The following is a 17,140-nucleotide window of genomic DNA, read 5'->3' as shown; positions in this document are numbered from 1 at the left end:
AGTTAGTTTTTTTTTCTCTTTTAATAGTTGCATGTGTAGCTTTAGAGAAAAACACTGATTGTCTTGATGAAAAAAAAATCAATCTGACTGAGCTCACAAATTAAATCTAATATTTTAGTTATATGGGGCTTAATCTCAACTGGACTGGATTGTCTTTAGTTAAAACATGCAGCCTGGGTTTAGTGGACTGTTTATTGATCAGTGTGCTTGCTAACCCTTGAACTAATATTGATACAAAAAAATGTAGCAAAATTATGGAAAATAAAGAAAATCTAAGACAATAGTCATCAGTGTTTTTATCTATTTTGGGCAAGAAAAAGTGTTAATAAATCCAACACTGAAAATGTAAGGTCATATTTTCTATAAACAGGAAAAAAAAAAACCATTCTATTTAATGTTTCATGACGGTAAAAAAAAACAACTACATATCTTCATTGCACTCCATCCTGCTGGCACCCACATGTGCCCCTGACTATGAGCCATATCATCCCATTAGTCTTATTGCTGCCATCTGACACCTGATGCACTTTAGCATCAAGGGGAAGGGCAGAACATGGTCATATTGATCTGTCAACATCAAATTACCCTACCAAGTAGAAGACAGCAGACCTCGTTTACCTCGGTGAAGAATCACTCCTCCACGCTCCGAGACAGAATGCTCTTTCATCCTATCAAAAATTTAAAGCACGACGTAGCAAGTATGATGCCTGTTTTTAGTTTCATGCTGACAAACAGTTTTTACCCTGGATGTTCCTTTGGAGATCTATTTTGGAGGTTTTAAAAACCTACGCCAAACAGTGCAGTTCAGTGAAACTGTTAAAACACTTTTTTTCTTTTTTGTTAGTGCAGGAACTTTTAAAACTGAGAAATTTTAACTTTGATTTTGTTTACTGTCGTCTTATATTTCACTATATAAACAGATGAGTTTCACTGAAAAACCATAGCAAATATGTTATTACTGAAACACAAAGCAAGTGGGTGATTGGTAAGATTGCATTACTGTATTGGATATTTAAAATACTATGTGTCAAAACTGGCCTATAATTTCCCAGAGTTGTTTTTTTTAACTTGTCTTAAACCAGAACATCTTAGATTCTACAGAGTAATTTCAACTTTCACATAACATTCTTATTTTTCATCTGTTTTATTATTGATTCATTACGTTGATTGATCCACACTTATTGTATCTTTCTATATTTTTGATAGAAGATCTTAAATGTAAATGTATTCTACTGGACTTGTATATATTTCTGAAATAAGGTTATTTACTTTTTTTGTGTGAGAACAATCTTAAAAAGGGCTTTGCAACTCCAGCCCTCATGTTCCACTGTTCTTTGGATGCCTTCCAGGTCCAGCACACCTGAATCAAATGAATGGTTAATAACCAGGCCTTTGTAAAACTTGTCGACATGCCAACTAGGTAATTCAGCCCATTGATTCAGGTATGTTGGAGCAGGGATGCATCCAAAAGTTGCAGGACAGTGGCACTCGAGGACTAGAGTTGCAAAGTCCTACCTTAAGGTGTAATTTCCTTATATCTAGCAGATAATTATATCTATATTTTCTTAATAAACTTAAGTTAAATGTATGTTTTTGTCCCTTCAACAAATTATCCATCCATCCATCCATCCATCCATCCATCCATCCATCCATCCATCCATCCATCCATCCATCCATCCATCCATCCATCCATCCATCCATCCATCNTCCATCCATCCATCCATCCATCCATCCATCCATCCATCCATCCATCCATTTTCTTTACACCCTTGTCCCTCAGTGGAGTCGGGAGGGTTGCTGGTGCCTCTCCAGCTAACGTTCCGGGCAAGAGGTGGGGTTCACCCTGGACAGGTCGCCAGTCTGTCGCAGGGCAACACAGAGACACACAGGACAAACAACCATACACACACACACACACACTCACACCTAGGGGCAATTTGGAGAGGCCAATTAACCTGACAGTCATGTTTTTGGACTGTGGGAGGAAGCCGGAGTACCCGTAGAAAACCCACGCATGCACAGGGAGAACATGCAAACATGCAGAAAAGAAAAATGCAGAAAGACCGGGGCTGGGAATTGAACCCAGAACCTTCTTGCTGCAAGGCAACAGCTCTACCAACTTCGCAACTGTGCAGCCCTCAACAAATTATCGATCTTCTTTATCACATTTTCTTTTTTTCATTTTAAAACCCCCAAAATGACATCATTGGGATTTTATGACAAACTAACACAAGGTAGAGCATAACTTTGAAGGGGAAAGAATAAAATAGAAATGTAGAAAAATAACTTCATAATCCTGAACATCCTTGAATCTATGGGCTTCATTCTTTGACCAAGATAACAAGACAACACATTTTACATGTAGAAAGACAAAGTGCTAGAGAACATGTGAACCCTCGGCACACTATAAACTAGAAATAGTTAAGTCATTTTGAAGGGCAACTACTCACACACACATTCATTAATAGCCATTTGAGAAATTCGAAACATGTTTATTTACAAACACTCAATATAAAGAATGATCAAGAGTTAAGAAGTACCGTATAGACCAACATACACCTCCTTCCAAAACATAACTTATTTTTTCCCCAGTCTTGAGTCCATCATGATTGTTGTCAGACTTGTTTTGGTGTCTATCTTTGATGAATTCAGTCGCTATCTGTGGGCATTAAGTACATGAAGAACCTATAAAAATTATAAACATGTCTAAACTCAAAATAAACTAATAAGTTGTAGCTGAGCATAAACAGAGAAGCAAAAATAATCATTTACATTCGTCTAATCTTTAAAAAGTACTAAAAAGATCCAGTGTGAATCAGCACAGCTTTCCAGTAATGAAATGTGTGACTTTTTTTTATACAAATGCAAATCAAATCTATGCAGTTCAAAGTAAGATAAAATAACATTAAATTGTTTAGTGCTACAACAAACAGGGGCAGCAACCGTCATCATTTTTGCGCCACTAATCAGTTATTACTATATTCTACAGCCGTCTTGGTCTTTCTGTGTTTCCTGTCTTCAGCTCCAAATGCACTGTGAAGGGGCTTAAGTGTAAACATATTCCAGTGATCGTTAAAGCAGGCACACACAAAGCCAAGTATAGAGTAAATTCATGCAGAGCATTTCATGGCAATGAATGCAACTTACAGAGAACGATTCCAGCAGAACATGAGCCAGAAAGGGCACACACGTTTTTTTTGTTTGTTTTGTTTTTGTTTTTTTGTTTTTACAGCAAGCCTTACATTTTCTTCAGCAAGCCTTACATTTCCTTTCATTCAAGAGCCAAACCAACATTTCATTCCACTGTAAGGTATTTGTACATAAGCCAGATACACGGGTGTGTTGCACATTGTCCAGAGAAATTTGATATTCTATAAGGCAAAAATGGCTTAAGACAAGATCGACAGCTGGGTTCTTTTGTAGCAGCATGCTGCTTCGTTTTGTAAAAGTTCTTGCCCCAAACCAAAAATAAACACATTGGTGTCTCATCTTAAATATTGGGGATAGGGGGGTGTTTTTCTTTTTTTTTTAGAGAGCAATTAGGCCAGTGAAAACAGGCCTTTTTAGCTGAGTCTGAAAGTACTCACACAGCTGAATAGGAAAGAGGTTACAAAAGTAGACAAGAAGATGTTACTGCTGTGTAGTCTAATATAGGCTTGTTTGACACAAACGTTAAGCTGCCATACCCACGGACTGTCCAAGAGAAAGTTAAAAGATGGGGCATGAAGCCACTCTCACTGGAGCCCCGCTTCAGCTGAAACACCTGTGCAACCCAGTAGAAAACAACACCTCTGTACAGCGGGGGAACTTCAAAAACTTCACAGAAACAACACTATTATGAAGATCACTTTTTATATTGAACATGAGCATCCTATGGACAGAGACTCGGAGACCGCCACAGTGACATGACAGCTGCAGAGGTTCTTTAAAAAGAGAAACGTGTTCTAGCGAGCAAGTCTTCACCATACCGTTGAACTAATCGGTGCGAATAAGTGTGCACTCCAATTGCCAAGTGCATAATCCTAACCAAAACAAAACACATTAATTTAAAAACCAGTAAAAAAAAAAAAAAAGATCATGTGCAGCGCCCCGTATGTACATGGATGATCCCACGCGTGTGCATGTGGATGAAGTTAAAAATTTCATGAGGCATAGCGTGGAAGCCTGGCCGTGGCTTCACATTGTCGTAGTAGTGGTGAGTAATAAAGATGCCGGCTGGATTCATGGGGAACGCCCAGAAACCGTAGAGGTGCACCTCCTCGCAGAGCTCCATGGCGGCCGTCACGAGCATCAGGCCACTGCTCAGGCGCTTGGCCCGGACGCCCTGCACCGCCCAGAAACGCTGCACGCTCAGGAGATACTGCGGGTGGAAGAAGAACACGCCTCTCTGGGAGTCGAAATCGTCCAGCATGTACTTGACTCGGAAAGACACGTCAGTATTGCGGGTGTTGTAAAAGGCAGGTAGCACCACTGATGAGTTCTCGTAGTTCTGGAGGACTTCGTAAAATGGCCGCCGCCATTTCTCCAGCTTCTGAAATCTGGACAGGAAATACAACAGAAAGAAAAATGGATGTTAAGAAGATAAACAATGCGCTGCAAAGGTGCTTTCAGACAATTTGAACTTTGTCACATTTTGTGAACAAAGTTCTGATGTCTTTTTTTAGGTTTTTATGCGAACAACCAACACAGAGTAGAAAATAGTTTTGAAGCAAAAATGTGCTCACTAGAGGTCTCGAATTCGAATCAAGGGTCGGCAACTTTTCAGCACAGGTGGCTGCAATATTAGCTCATTAGCAGAGCTCTGTGCATGCTAGAGAGGCAGCCATTTAATTCAAGCGTGAAGGACAACGGACACATCTAAAAACTGCAGGACTGCAGTTTAACGCCACTGGTCTAAAAAAAAACACGAGGCTCTTAGCTGCTTCTATGATCAGTATTCTCCTTGTAATGCTAAAAAAAAAAACATACTGGTATGTTTCCATTTTCATTGATAAGTAAAGTTGATAAGTAAAGATATTGATAAGTAAAGTTTAAATCAATGCAGTGTTTGACTTCAACCTTATAATTACATGCAATTAAAATTATATTCTATAAAATCCCAATAGAAATACATTGACAAGTTGTAAAAAAAGTTGTAAAAAAAAAAAAATCTGTAATTTTTTCCTAGCATAAATATTCACATTACCTCTCTGTAATAATACTTGGATTTATGGTCACCAGGTCTGTCTTGGTGCCCACGTCTGCTGAGTATTTCTCATTGATGGGGGGGACATTGCATCTGTAGAGACAGAGGGGAAATAAAGAATTTCCTTTTTGGTTTCTATCTTTTTTTTATTATTATTTGAATTCATAAGAGCTGTACAATACTAATGTTTTCGGATGTTTTCCTTTCTCTGGAACTGAAATTTTAGGATGTGAAATTCCAAGAGAAATTCTAATCAAAATATATAATTTTCACTCTGATGGTGTCTTGTTCTGATGTCCAGTCAAGTTCAAATGGTGTAATAAACTAATTAAGTAAGCAGGTTTAAAATCATGAAAATTCTGCATTAGATTTATGTTTTTTTTACAACATACCCAGGGTAAAAATGACAGGATGACTAAATAGCTTAAGTTAGAGCATATGGTTCAGGATACTTTGATTTTTTTATTATTTCTTACACGAAAACAAGGATTGATTAAAGGGATACTAGCCTGTAAAAAATTCATTTCAATCTCTCCAGAAACATTTCTAGTAAAACATCATTTAATCTGTCGGAACTAACAAAAGACCAAAACATAATTTCCAGCGTACCTGAAAACAAAATCGGCTGAATCGATTTCCTTTCCGCATTTGCTGTTCTTGATGATGCCACCATTTCCAATGACAGCACATTTTTTGAACTGAGATTTGGAAAATGGCATATCCTAGATTTCAGAAAAATCACAATAGAAGAGCTTCATTAATAATAATAATAATAATAATAATAATAATAATAATAATAATAATAATAATAATAATAATAATAATAATAATAATAATAATAATAATAATAANAATAATAATAATAATAATAATAATAATAATAATAATAATAATAATAATAATAATAATAATAATAATAATAATAATAATAATAATAATAATAATAAAAATCTCATATGGTACAAAAACTACTAGAGCAACAGCTGAGAAGAAGAAAACAAAAAGAAAGATGCCAAAACACATGAAGAGAACATGAACTCACATCTGGGAACATCTTGAAAATCTCCGTGGTAATGGGAAGGATGCCGCTGGTGTCCACCTCGTACCTTAGCTTAGAGCCTGAAGGAGTGTTTCTCTTGGTGGTGAACAAAAAGGATGGAGCGTTACAGCAGCGGGACAGAGACATCCTTAGGATGGAAAAACATGAAATCAGTAAACATACATCAACTTTGATGACTGTGCTTCATCTTTCGATGCACATTGTTGCATTTAAAAATGTTTTCTGCAGGACTCCAGGTGAAGAAATGAAAAGTGTTTTCATTATTTTTCCAATTTTGGCACATTGTTTTCTTTAACCATGTATCTTCATGCAGCTTTCAAAATAAAACCACATATGCAATGATGGAATGGAGGTATAAAAGCAGAATAGCCTGTGTGTTTTATTAGCGTTTTTTTGTCTACAATTTCCTCGTTCAGAGCTCACAAATAGCTAAATACTTTTTTCTGATATTATTTCGAAGTAACAGTAGAAAATGTTTAAAAACATATCAAAACAACCCATCTTGTGCTGAACAAAATCCCTAAATGCTCAAATGTCATTAGAAAAGACAAAGATTAATTTTCATAGTGCAGTTCTTGCATTGAAATGAATGGCGCTTACTTAAAGTTGCTGGCCTCCTCTTTGTTTTGCTCCCACTTGCAGATTTGTAGGTTTCGCCATCTTTCGAACAGCTCTGAGGTTTTAACCCTGATGGACAAAAATCACAAATTTAGGAGCAGTTTGTTTATATTCAACAATTGAATGGTAGACTAAAATGACAATATACAAACAAAGAGAAAAAAAAAACATTGGTAACTTGCCTCTAATAAAACTATTTCAGACAAGTTTTTTTCTAGGCACCCTCTTTGTTGTGATTATCGAAGAATCTGACTCATGCCATTATAAGAATGAAAGCAGGGAAGCCGAAAAGGCCTTTAGTCAGAATAACTATGACAAAAATGTTGACCGCCTGGCATAAAATGTCAGTGGATAATAATCCTATTCATTTCAGAGAGAAGAAACTGCTGAGATTGCTATTGGCACCTCGGGCTCATTAAGATGTGCAATGAAGCTGAATGAGCAATAAACAAATGCATTATGTAAATGTTATTTATAGCATCCTGGAGAGCAGGGGTGACCTAGTCTGGTCCTCGAGAGCTACCATCCGACAACTTTTAGATGCATCCTTTTTTCCTCTACACCAGAATCAAATGAATGGCTTGTTACAAGGCCTCTGCAGAGCTGAGTGACTGGTGGTGAGTCACAAATTAAAAGGGCAATTAATCAGCTTACTTTAAAGCTAGAAAGCTCTAAATGTTTGGAAGTGTAAACTCAAACGCTTCAGGGTTTATTTTTCATCTCCAACTATTTAAATTTATTATAGGGAAATAATTGCTAGAAATTGCATTTTGTCTGTCTTCAGAAGGTGAAAAAAGGCAAACATACAATAAGGCAGATCTGTATTGATCTTAAATAGTTAGGAAGTAGCCACGCGCTCGATACGGCACAAATCTACAGTCAAATCAACATCTTTACAATCAAGGCCAGTCACTGTAAACCTTCCTGGCAGTTGAGTGATAATAGTCCAGTGTGAACATCGGCATCGTCATGAACAATCACTCACATCGTCAGGACTTTGACATCCATAATCTCCTGTCTGAGCTCCCTGCAAGCCGTGGAGTTGAATTCAAAAGAGCCGTCATAATTTTCCAGATACCTGGAAGGATAAACACAGTCATCCTCTGCCCGCAGCAGCTGACATATAAGAGAATCAACAGATTGACAGCAAACTGTTTTAGTTAGCTACAATGTGCACAAATGAGCAGTAAAATAAACACTATTACTAGCCACAGCATGTCTATGGTTTGAGCTTATGAAATATAAGAGTACAGGTAGCACTTTGGGATGAAATAATGAGAGAAGTGATGCAACTGATGTTTTTGGCATCACAAACAGGACAGTAGTATTCTGGTTAATGGACACTTGCACCAGATTCTGTAACATCTTAGACTAAACCAATGTGATACGAAATATTAAACCTCTTATATTTTCACTTGTCAAACTAGGTATAATGACACTTGCACGGCGATAAACTGGTATTGTGAGATTCTAATGTGTTTTTTTTTCCTCATATAAAAGAGCATTTAAAAAGAAAAAGGTGTTGATTCAAGCTTATTAAGTTAGAATGGGGGAATGGTTACAGTGTAATGTCTGGTGAATATGAGCATGAGTGTTTGTGGGTTTTTTTTGTTTTCTTTATCACAGTACACAGTAACTAACACTAAAAATAAGAGGGAATTGTAACTATAATTCATGATTTTTACACCACTGGAGACACAGACACATAAACAACTGGTTATGCAAACAAGGGATTATAATATGATGCGCTATAAGCTGGTAAATTGCTTCAGAAATACATAAATCACTGCATTGAGATGGTTACAATAATCAGAACATTTGCAACTAAAAATTTGTCATCCTTTTTATGAATTAAAAATCTGAATAATTTAGCTTAGTTGTGGACTTCAAACTGATTTAATTAAAAGTAAACAGCCTGAGAATTTTTGAATATGGGATCAGCATAAGTCAGCCTGAAATGTTATGATTGTGTCTGGAATCGGAGAGGGAAAACAGGAGGAGGTATGAACCGTCTCTACTGTGTTTATTGTGCTTGTCGAGCAATTATTTCAATTTGTAATTGTTTTCCTATATGTGTATTCTCTACTCTTAAATCAGCTTGAATATTCATTATTTTTAAAATCTGGCAGTGTTACAGACTTTTTTTATCCTACAGTTTTGAAGGACCTTATTGTGCCTATTTTTGCCATCTGTACAATTTTTCCACAATTAATATTTTGTCTAAAATACACTACAAATAATAACACATCTAAACTTTTCTTTTTTCTAAATACAAAAATTTCCACTGCATACAAATTGCATACTGGCTTGGTTTCACCAATATAGGCCCTATGTGGTGAAACTACATGCACGCATTGTCTTATACCGTTTTTGTTGTGTGTGTTTTTTCTCAGTAATCTGCAACACCTGCAATAAAGCCACCAGTTGAGGGGAGGTGCTGTCTTCCAGAGATATCAAAAAGGTGTTGAAAGTTCATAACTTCTAACACCCAATACAGTTTTTGCATAATAACATGATGGATCTTTCCAAGGGTGTTAATGTGCATGCAGAAGTAAGTGTCTGTATTTTTGTTTGCAAGCCTGGAGACAGAGATCCAGTGCTTTTATGAATGGTACTATATGGAAAGCCAGTGATGTCAAAATTTGTGGTTGTGACTTTAGGTTACGGGTGCAGTGCAAAATGCACTCTGTGATAGAAAGCTCTTCAGGAAGACTTCAGTCAAGTCATAGTAGTCAATGTTTCATGACTCTGTGTTTTTGTGTTTAATGATGTAAAGCACTTTGAAATGCCTTGCTGCTGAAATGTGCTATACAAATAAAATTTTGACTTGATTTGATTTAGAGGAGGGTTTTCTCCTACCAAATAAATCAATAAATTAATAAAAATTTCTTCCATCATGCCAATTCCTGTGGGTGTCCCACTTAATCTATAATCATTGTCTTTGATATTGGCTGTTTCATTATTATTTCACTTTACAATGTTAAGCAGTATTACATGTATTAATTTCTCAAATGTGTTGAAATATATTGTTATTTTGAGTGCTGTGCATGTTTTGGAGGCAGCGTGGGTTGGTCGGTCGTCGCAGGGTTAAAACAAATCCTTTTAATGTCCTTTATTTCCAATAAGAAAACTTGTTTCCACAACCAAATTGTCAATATACAAAATGCCTGCAGACAATTTTATTCCTTTGAGAATTGTTAAGCCTCTAGTCTCCAAAATAATTACAAGACTGACCTGCTACTTCTTAAAAACAAGGCTAAGAATAAAATTTGATTGGTTTCTTTCAACTTGCATGCAAATTCAAAACAGTTCCAATAAATTAAAAAGCTGCACTGATATTAAACAGAGACATAAATATAATCTAAAGGCAGAAGAAAAAATATGCCAAGGCTTGCGTCACTGTCTTGCTTATGGTTATTAATCATGAACCAAAAATAAAAGGTTAGTATAAAATTTGAATCATTTCATAGGAAATGTTCCCTTCATAAGTCAATGTACAGAATGCATTTTACAATGATCAATTACTATATGCTGTTACTACATGCAAAGCAGTTGGGGAAAGGCGGGATTTAGCAGCAACAACAATGTCAGTTTGTTCAAATAAATGATGGCATTTGTTAAATACTAAATGGGGACATTGGATTTTGAAAGATGGAAAAGTAAAACATATTACCTGTGTCTTTGGAAGTAAATGAGTTGAGCGATTTAAAGGATATGAAACAAACAAAATACAACAAGCAATACAACAAAAGTGATGCATAAAAGGAACAAGATGCTGGGATGGGGTTGAACAAAAAAGGAGTGATAAAACTGGTTGTCTACATCCACCTGATGATGCAGTGTATTTCTGAGGTTATTCAGGGTATGTGTAACAGACTGGACATAGTAAACCCAGCTATCAATTTCTTTTGGTTGTTTTGTTTTAGCTAAGATGATGGAAACCTTTGCAAGTGTGCTCCGTTCATGTCTAAAAGCAAGACATCAAGTAATTAACTTGACGAGATAAATTTCATCTCGTAAGGCGTCTAGGATTGACCAATCCAGCATTTTACCTCAGATATTGACAACAGTTATGAAGACTTGGAGATTTGAAAGGGGTGGAGAGGGTGGGGAGGAATTCCTGTCTTCTTGTAACAGCAGGAAAGTATAATAGGAGGGAATAAGTCCAGGTCGCAGAGAGAGACAATGCAGATGTGAGAAGGGGAGATAGAAGGAGCAGAGTGTCCACACTAAACGTTACATGGCATACACACAGAAAGCTGTGCAGAAACACATGACACACAGGTTTGGGGGAAGGAGGAGGCATTTGGAGATGGGTGCTGGATGGGGACACAAAGGGACAAGGAGAAGCCAGAACATCAACAGGAGACGGTGGCTCAGCCAGCGTCGGAGGGTGGAAGGAGATTTGGGGGAGAGAAAGGGAGGTGGGTGGTCGACGGGGTTAGACGGCATGCAAGAGCAAATCTTAAGTGCAACCACCACTGAAAAATATGATAGTTTATACCTTTCAAACTAATGACAAAGAAAGAAGCATTCTTGGGTTTCTGTAAAAAAAAGACTAGAAAATGCCTTCAGACAGGCCTACCTTTGAGGGCGTTTTTTTTTCTTCTTAATATCAGCTAGGCAGGGTGTGACTATTACGGAGATCTGTGAATCTGGCTGAATATTCTGACGGAAACATCTGTCAACATGCAGACAGGTTAAGTTAGAGTTAAATGTTGTCCTGTACCATCACCACCCCCTGCCAACTTCCTCAACCTGCAGATTTTCAACAAAAGTAATAAAAAGAAAAATGTGCTGCTGCTGATGCTTGTGCTCTTTCTACAGTCTCTGAGGAGACTCACGGGCATCTCCCAGTCCACACATGCTGGCCTGGGTCGTCTCTATAATCAGTTCTATCTTTCTCTTTCCCACACACACATACTCATTCTTTTTTTTCTTTTTCTTTTAATAGAGATGTTGTGTAGTTAGTCAGGATGGAAAGGTACCTTTTCCTTCCATTTCTGGCAGGCTTCAGAGATCCGTCATCGAAGAAATTAACGGGGCCGGTCCAATTTCCGGTCTCGTCCCCTTTGACTCGGCTAAACTGTTGTACACTAGTAAAAAAATCAGTCAGTTTATTTGGTATTTATTTAGTCCTTGTTCTGTGCATACATACAGACAGACAAACACACACACACAGACAACCAAGTCCACGTATCCACTCATGAATCTCAAAATCGAACATTCACACCCTCAGTCATGCACAGGTTTAAGAAAACAGTATGACACCAAACATGGTTTAAAATGATGCTTTTTGCTGACAACACCACGATTTGAGTAGTTAGTTCATGCTCTGCTGGGCTGTTTCCCTAAATCTGAGAGAGACTTAGACATTTTGCTGTTCAACGTGGACTTGCAGGAGGATTAGACTCGTAGGTTGATGTACTAAAGGCAATGTACTTTAAAGCGAGAAACAATAATCAGCGTCAAGTTACTGCAAATGTCAAATTGCATCTGAGGGACTGATGCCAACAGATTTGCCAAGTCTTCCCTGGTCAATTTAAAGCCAACATAAAGATGCCAATTTAGACCACTTTCACAGCCTGCTACTTGTAAAGAGGATTTAAAGAGAACATCAGTTTAACTATTGGTGCTTATTTATTTTAATTTTTTTTTGTGACTGAAAATATGGTTTCTAGTTTAAAAGTATTACATTTTAGGGAGAGATTCTAGTTGAAATCCAGCATTTTTGAACAAACACATTCCACCTGTCCAAGCACGACGGGGTGTAAAACTTTTAATATGCGACTGACAGTTACGCAAGTGTACATGTGAGTCATTTCTGTGAGTGCCCTGTGGGCGCTGAGCTAATTTCAGAGGGGGAGAGTGAACCCTAAGAGCCTCTCTGGATGCATTATGTGAGTGAGCGTTCATCACGGGGGACTTGTGTCAATGCCATTCTTCTACATTCGCTTTTAGCCTCGCTGAGTGCCTCTCCAGCATCTCCATCCCACTGCGAAGCAGCGGTAGGAGTGAAGATCCTCAAATCAGAGGAGTTTTTGATGGGGGGGCCGAGAGGGGAAACGTGCATAAAGTGGTTAATCAAAGCAGAACGATTAAGGCACCTAAAGCCTGCCTACTGAAAGCTGATTACATAAATCTCTTAGTCTAATATCTTGAATCCAACAATGAGGAGAACTTTATTTATCCTGTTTACCACAGTGGGAGCTGGACCAGATCCCAACTAAGTGGCGACTAGACCATTTATCTGCTGCCGCTCACTTAATTATGTGCTCAGTTCAGTCAGTAATCCAAGTGTCAAGAGACAAACAAGCACAGATCTGTCCACTTGTCATCCTCTGATTCCACCCCGAGGAGCCTGCAGGCAAAGAAACTGAGATTCTGTAGGACTTTAAACCTGCTTGATGAATGTTCCCTATAAATAAACATATGCTAACATTGATTCAATTCCTTCCTAGCTTGTGTTTTAATTTCTTATTGTAAAGCCCCAAAAGGCACACTTCTAGCATTGTGATCATCCAGAATAAACCTTGGGAGAGCGTTGAGGTGCAGTAACTTTCAAGAGAATCGCAACCTAAAGATTAAGGATAACTCTAGTTTCATGCAGTGGGGACAGAGGTCAACAAGAGAAACAACAAAACGGTTCAAGTGGTTCCAAATGTTTCAAACCCCAAACAGTCATGCATGTACCCTCTGTTTGCTCATAGTGTCTTACTTTGCTGCAGCTGGTCTATAGCACCTTACAAATGAGTCAAGACAGAATGACATTTCCAGACATTTATCAATATTGATGTATTTATATATTTGAGCTTTTATGAACGACTTTCAGTTGATTTAAGACAATCTACAATAAATTCAAACTTATCCACCCCAATGCTTGTTGTTTTATATTCACTGAAGCTGAATAAAAAAAGGTTTTTAGGTTTGTGGTTAGAAAAAAGGTTTTTCTAACCACAAACTCTTCTTTCAGACAGCATAGACTGAATGAATTCTGACACAATAAACTCTTTAAAATGGATCATCTCTAGAAGCAATCAAATCTGCTTACACCCGCTCGTCGTGTTTGGACGGTTACGAACCGGCCTCTTCCCAACCTGTGGCGTTTGCTCTAATCCCCCTGACAGAGTATTTTTAGATGTCACCACTGTCTTCCTTTGCAGAAGTATGTCACTCGCAGGGATCACAATAAGCTACCTGTAGCTCTGCCGTTTTCACAGCCCGTCTTTCCTCATAACCTGATGTCGGGGAATGCAGGCGGAGAGCTGATTCATCTAGCACAGCGCTGCAGAAACTACAGGGCCAGATTTATTGAGTGTAACAATGTTCATGCCTCAGCTCTGACTTTAATGGTTGACCTCGTATAGTTACCGAGTAGCCCTTTTGAAATCTCTGGGATAGATGTGCACAAAGAGCAACAACACATCTGAGATATGCATTGCAGGTACCCAATTGCTTTCTGTGTCGCATGCAGACAGGCCCAGTTTTTAGGATTTTTTGACATCCTCTTTGTGAAGCCTGAGTTTAGGTGGCGAGGAAGCTAGGTGTGGTCAGACCCATGTGGAAGACCTCCTTGTTGTTTACACTGTTAAGATGGCAGCTTCTCTTTTGTCTCCCTCGCTCCGCATTTCGCACACTCATGCAAACACACTCATTTCATCACACCCTTTCGCAGTCTCTCCCCCACCGTTTCCCCACTTGTGCTGACAGACTGTAGCAAAATGGCTGCCGCTGATCCCACTGGAATCCGTTGTGAAGCTTGTTCCCGCCTCTTTCCCATATGGGCTTGGTGGAAAAAGCAAGGAGTAAAGTCGGGGGTGGGTTAGGTGGTTGGTGGGGAGGGGGGCACAAACGAAGAGAGGTGCGTGAGCATCGGCTCTGAATTCATGGATCTCTCTTGGAAGGAGTCAGGATGCATGAATCCAAACTGAGTTTCATCAGACTGGGCCCAGCAGGGTGGCAGAGAGGGGTGGGCTTAGCTCATCCTGCGGCACATGTATGTTTGCGTTGAAGGAAGCATATATGTGCTCTCTCTGCAAGAAGAAAAGTATTTAGATGTCCTGTTCTTGAACTGAGAAATGGGTGTTCCTCGTGAGTTTTTTTTTTTTTTTTTTTTTGCAAATGGCATATAGATCTAACATCCCAGCTTCTCTGCATCTGCTCGTCTCACGCTGATTCTTTCAGAAAGCGTGAATCCTCCTGAGAGTTAGGGAACGATGGCTCGTTGAATGGGCTTTAAAAGAAAACAATAAAAAATAAAAGGGGCATTAAAGAGGACTCCTCACATTAGCTTGCAGAGCTGCAACAGACACAGCTCTGCAGTGGCTGTGTGTGGACCAATGAGAAATACACATCATCTTTTTAACATGCTGCTAACTGCAGCCATCGTAGTAGCTTTCATTTTTACTCTGTCGGAATCGGATGCCTCTAAAAGATGTAGGCTATGACCAGTCAAGAAGGCTGAAACAGAAAAATAAAGGCTTTTGGGGGAAAAAAAGAAAAAGAAACAAAAACAAAGGGAAAACATTACCATATACAGCCGAAGTGCTGTTTATGGTATGATTCATGATGCTTAATATTCAGAAAACACCAAAAAATAAATTCTAAGCTGCTGGGAAAAAAAAGATGGATGGTTAGTTGCTATTGATCTAATAGGCCATCTAATGCTTGTTTACCCCTGCTTCTCAATGTGTAGCTCAATTCAAAACACTTGCATTTAGAATGAGTATTTTTTCTTTATTTTATCATGCATATTATGTCTATCAATACTAAACTATTCACTAGTATGAAAATGACTATGAACGCATGCTTTTTTTTTCTTTTTTTTTTTTAGAGCTGATTATTTTATCCTTGCATTACAAGCGAGATTCTAATTGGAGGAGGAGATCAATACTTACCTCTTGATGTAGTTTTTCCCATAAAGAATTTGTTGTAAAAGCGTGACGAGTCCAAATGCGCAAATAAATATGAAACACAGGGATCTACTGCCGAGTATATCTTTGCCCGACGACGGGTCGGTGTATGCCATCCTTCGGCGCAGCATCCAGAGCTGACGGTGACACCCGGGTAGGTGTCTCTCTGCGCCGCATCCAGAACCAGGATCACAGGTGCCTCAATACCCGCTGAGCTGAGCTGGACATTGTCCGCCACCTTTCTACGCCGTTTGTCCGCTCTCAATCCAGAGCATCATTGTTGATGGATGGAAAGCATCATCTAATTCACTAATAGATCTGATGTTTTCTGCAAACACATCCGGTTCCCCCAGCCTCGACCCCCACGCCCCCCAAAAAAACTATCTGTGGTTTCACTCGTTACGCAAAGGTGATCAGATGAAGAATCATCAAAGGGTTTTGAAGGTGCGTCTGATTCTTGATCTCAACGAGGTGCAGTCGCTCGGTCCGATGTAGGCATTGCAGGTTGTGGAAAATAGCGGTGAAACCCCCCCGAAGGGTTAAATTAGGAGGGATACGCAAAATACGATGTGAGGCTTCATCCTCCTGTTGGCTAACACTAATCTGCTGACATAATATTGACAGGATAAATTCACAACCCTTTGTGCCTCATCTCAAATCTGTGCAAGGAGACGTGACTGCAATAAAAAAGGAGGATGCGCCTTTTCTCAGCCAGGCTGACGGGAGCGCGCCGCGCTCCTCTCACATGGTCCTTACTCAGCGAAAGCCCAAGGTCATGGACTGCTATTCAAGGATGCACCGGCGCACTCACAACATCTTCTACTATCCAGGTCACACGAGGGTGCAGGGAATTGTGGAGAGGCTGCTCCCAAACTGTCCTGGTACGATGTGAGCTTGATTGCAAGCTAAAAAGGGCACCAGGGATGATGCTAAATATAAAGTTTTTACAGCATCCTTCCTCCATCGGCAATGGCTCACTGCCCAGGACGCCATTGTGACAGGGGGCAGCATAAAAATAATTAATTTGTGCTGCCCCAATTACACTCCATGCCACACTCCTGTGGACTGAATGGTGTCAGGTCAGCTGTTGTTCAGAATCTAAACAATGCAGTGTAGAACAATATTCAGTGATTTCAACGGTTCTACACTGAACCCATGTTCTTAAAAGACTGCGGATGTACATCAAACCTTCATTCTGCTTTTGAAATCACAATCAGGAGCATTTTCTACGGATATTAATCCTAACAACGTAAGAAGAAAGAAGAAAACAGTGAAGGCATGAAATGCTAGACTCTTTAATTAGTCTAAAAGTATGCACATTCACATTTGTGACTGCTTAACATCCTGATGTGTTTGTCAAATTTA

The 17,140-nt window shown here is 38.9% G+C and overlaps 1 protein-coding gene across 3 annotated transcripts; it reads right to left on the bottom strand.

Moving 5' to 3' along the window:
* Positions 1-2,476: 2,476 nt before the first annotated feature.
* Positions 2,477-16,590, bottom strand: st8sia5 (ST8 alpha-N-acetyl-neuraminide alpha-2,8-sialyltransferase 5). 3 transcript variants are annotated; one of them, XM_008423709.2, is made up of 9 exons: positions 15,761-16,590; positions 11,852-11,959; positions 11,449-11,544; positions 7,849-7,941; positions 6,846-6,932; positions 6,228-6,372; positions 5,795-5,907; positions 5,186-5,278; positions 2,477-4,538 (listed from the first exon to the last, which is right to left on the bottom strand). In XM_008423709.2, exons 1-9 carry the CDS (start codon positions 15,904-15,906, stop codon positions 4,076-4,078), a joined length of 1,344 nt encoding a protein of 447 aa, XP_008421931.1. In that variant the 5' UTR covers positions 15,907-16,590; the 3' UTR covers positions 2,477-4,075. The 3 variants fall into 3 exon arrangements, with proteins under 3 accessions (XP_008421931.1, XP_008421932.1, XP_008421933.1); XM_008423710.2 differs by lacking the exon at positions 11,449-11,544 and having other exon boundaries at positions 15,761-16,588; XM_008423711.2 differs by lacking the exons at positions 11,449-11,544; positions 11,852-11,959 and having other exon boundaries at positions 15,761-16,585.
* Positions 16,591-17,140: the final 550 nt, after the last annotated feature.

The sequence above is a fragment of the Poecilia reticulata genome, linkage group LG12 (assembly GCF_000633615.1).
Source record: "Poecilia reticulata strain Guanapo linkage group LG12, Guppy_female_1.0+MT, whole genome shotgun sequence".
NCBI classification, from domain to species: Eukaryota; Metazoa; Chordata; class Actinopteri; order Cyprinodontiformes; family Poeciliidae; genus Poecilia; species Poecilia reticulata.
Note: the sequence above shows the minus strand (reverse complement) of the source record. Positions and strands in the feature narration are given on the sequence as shown.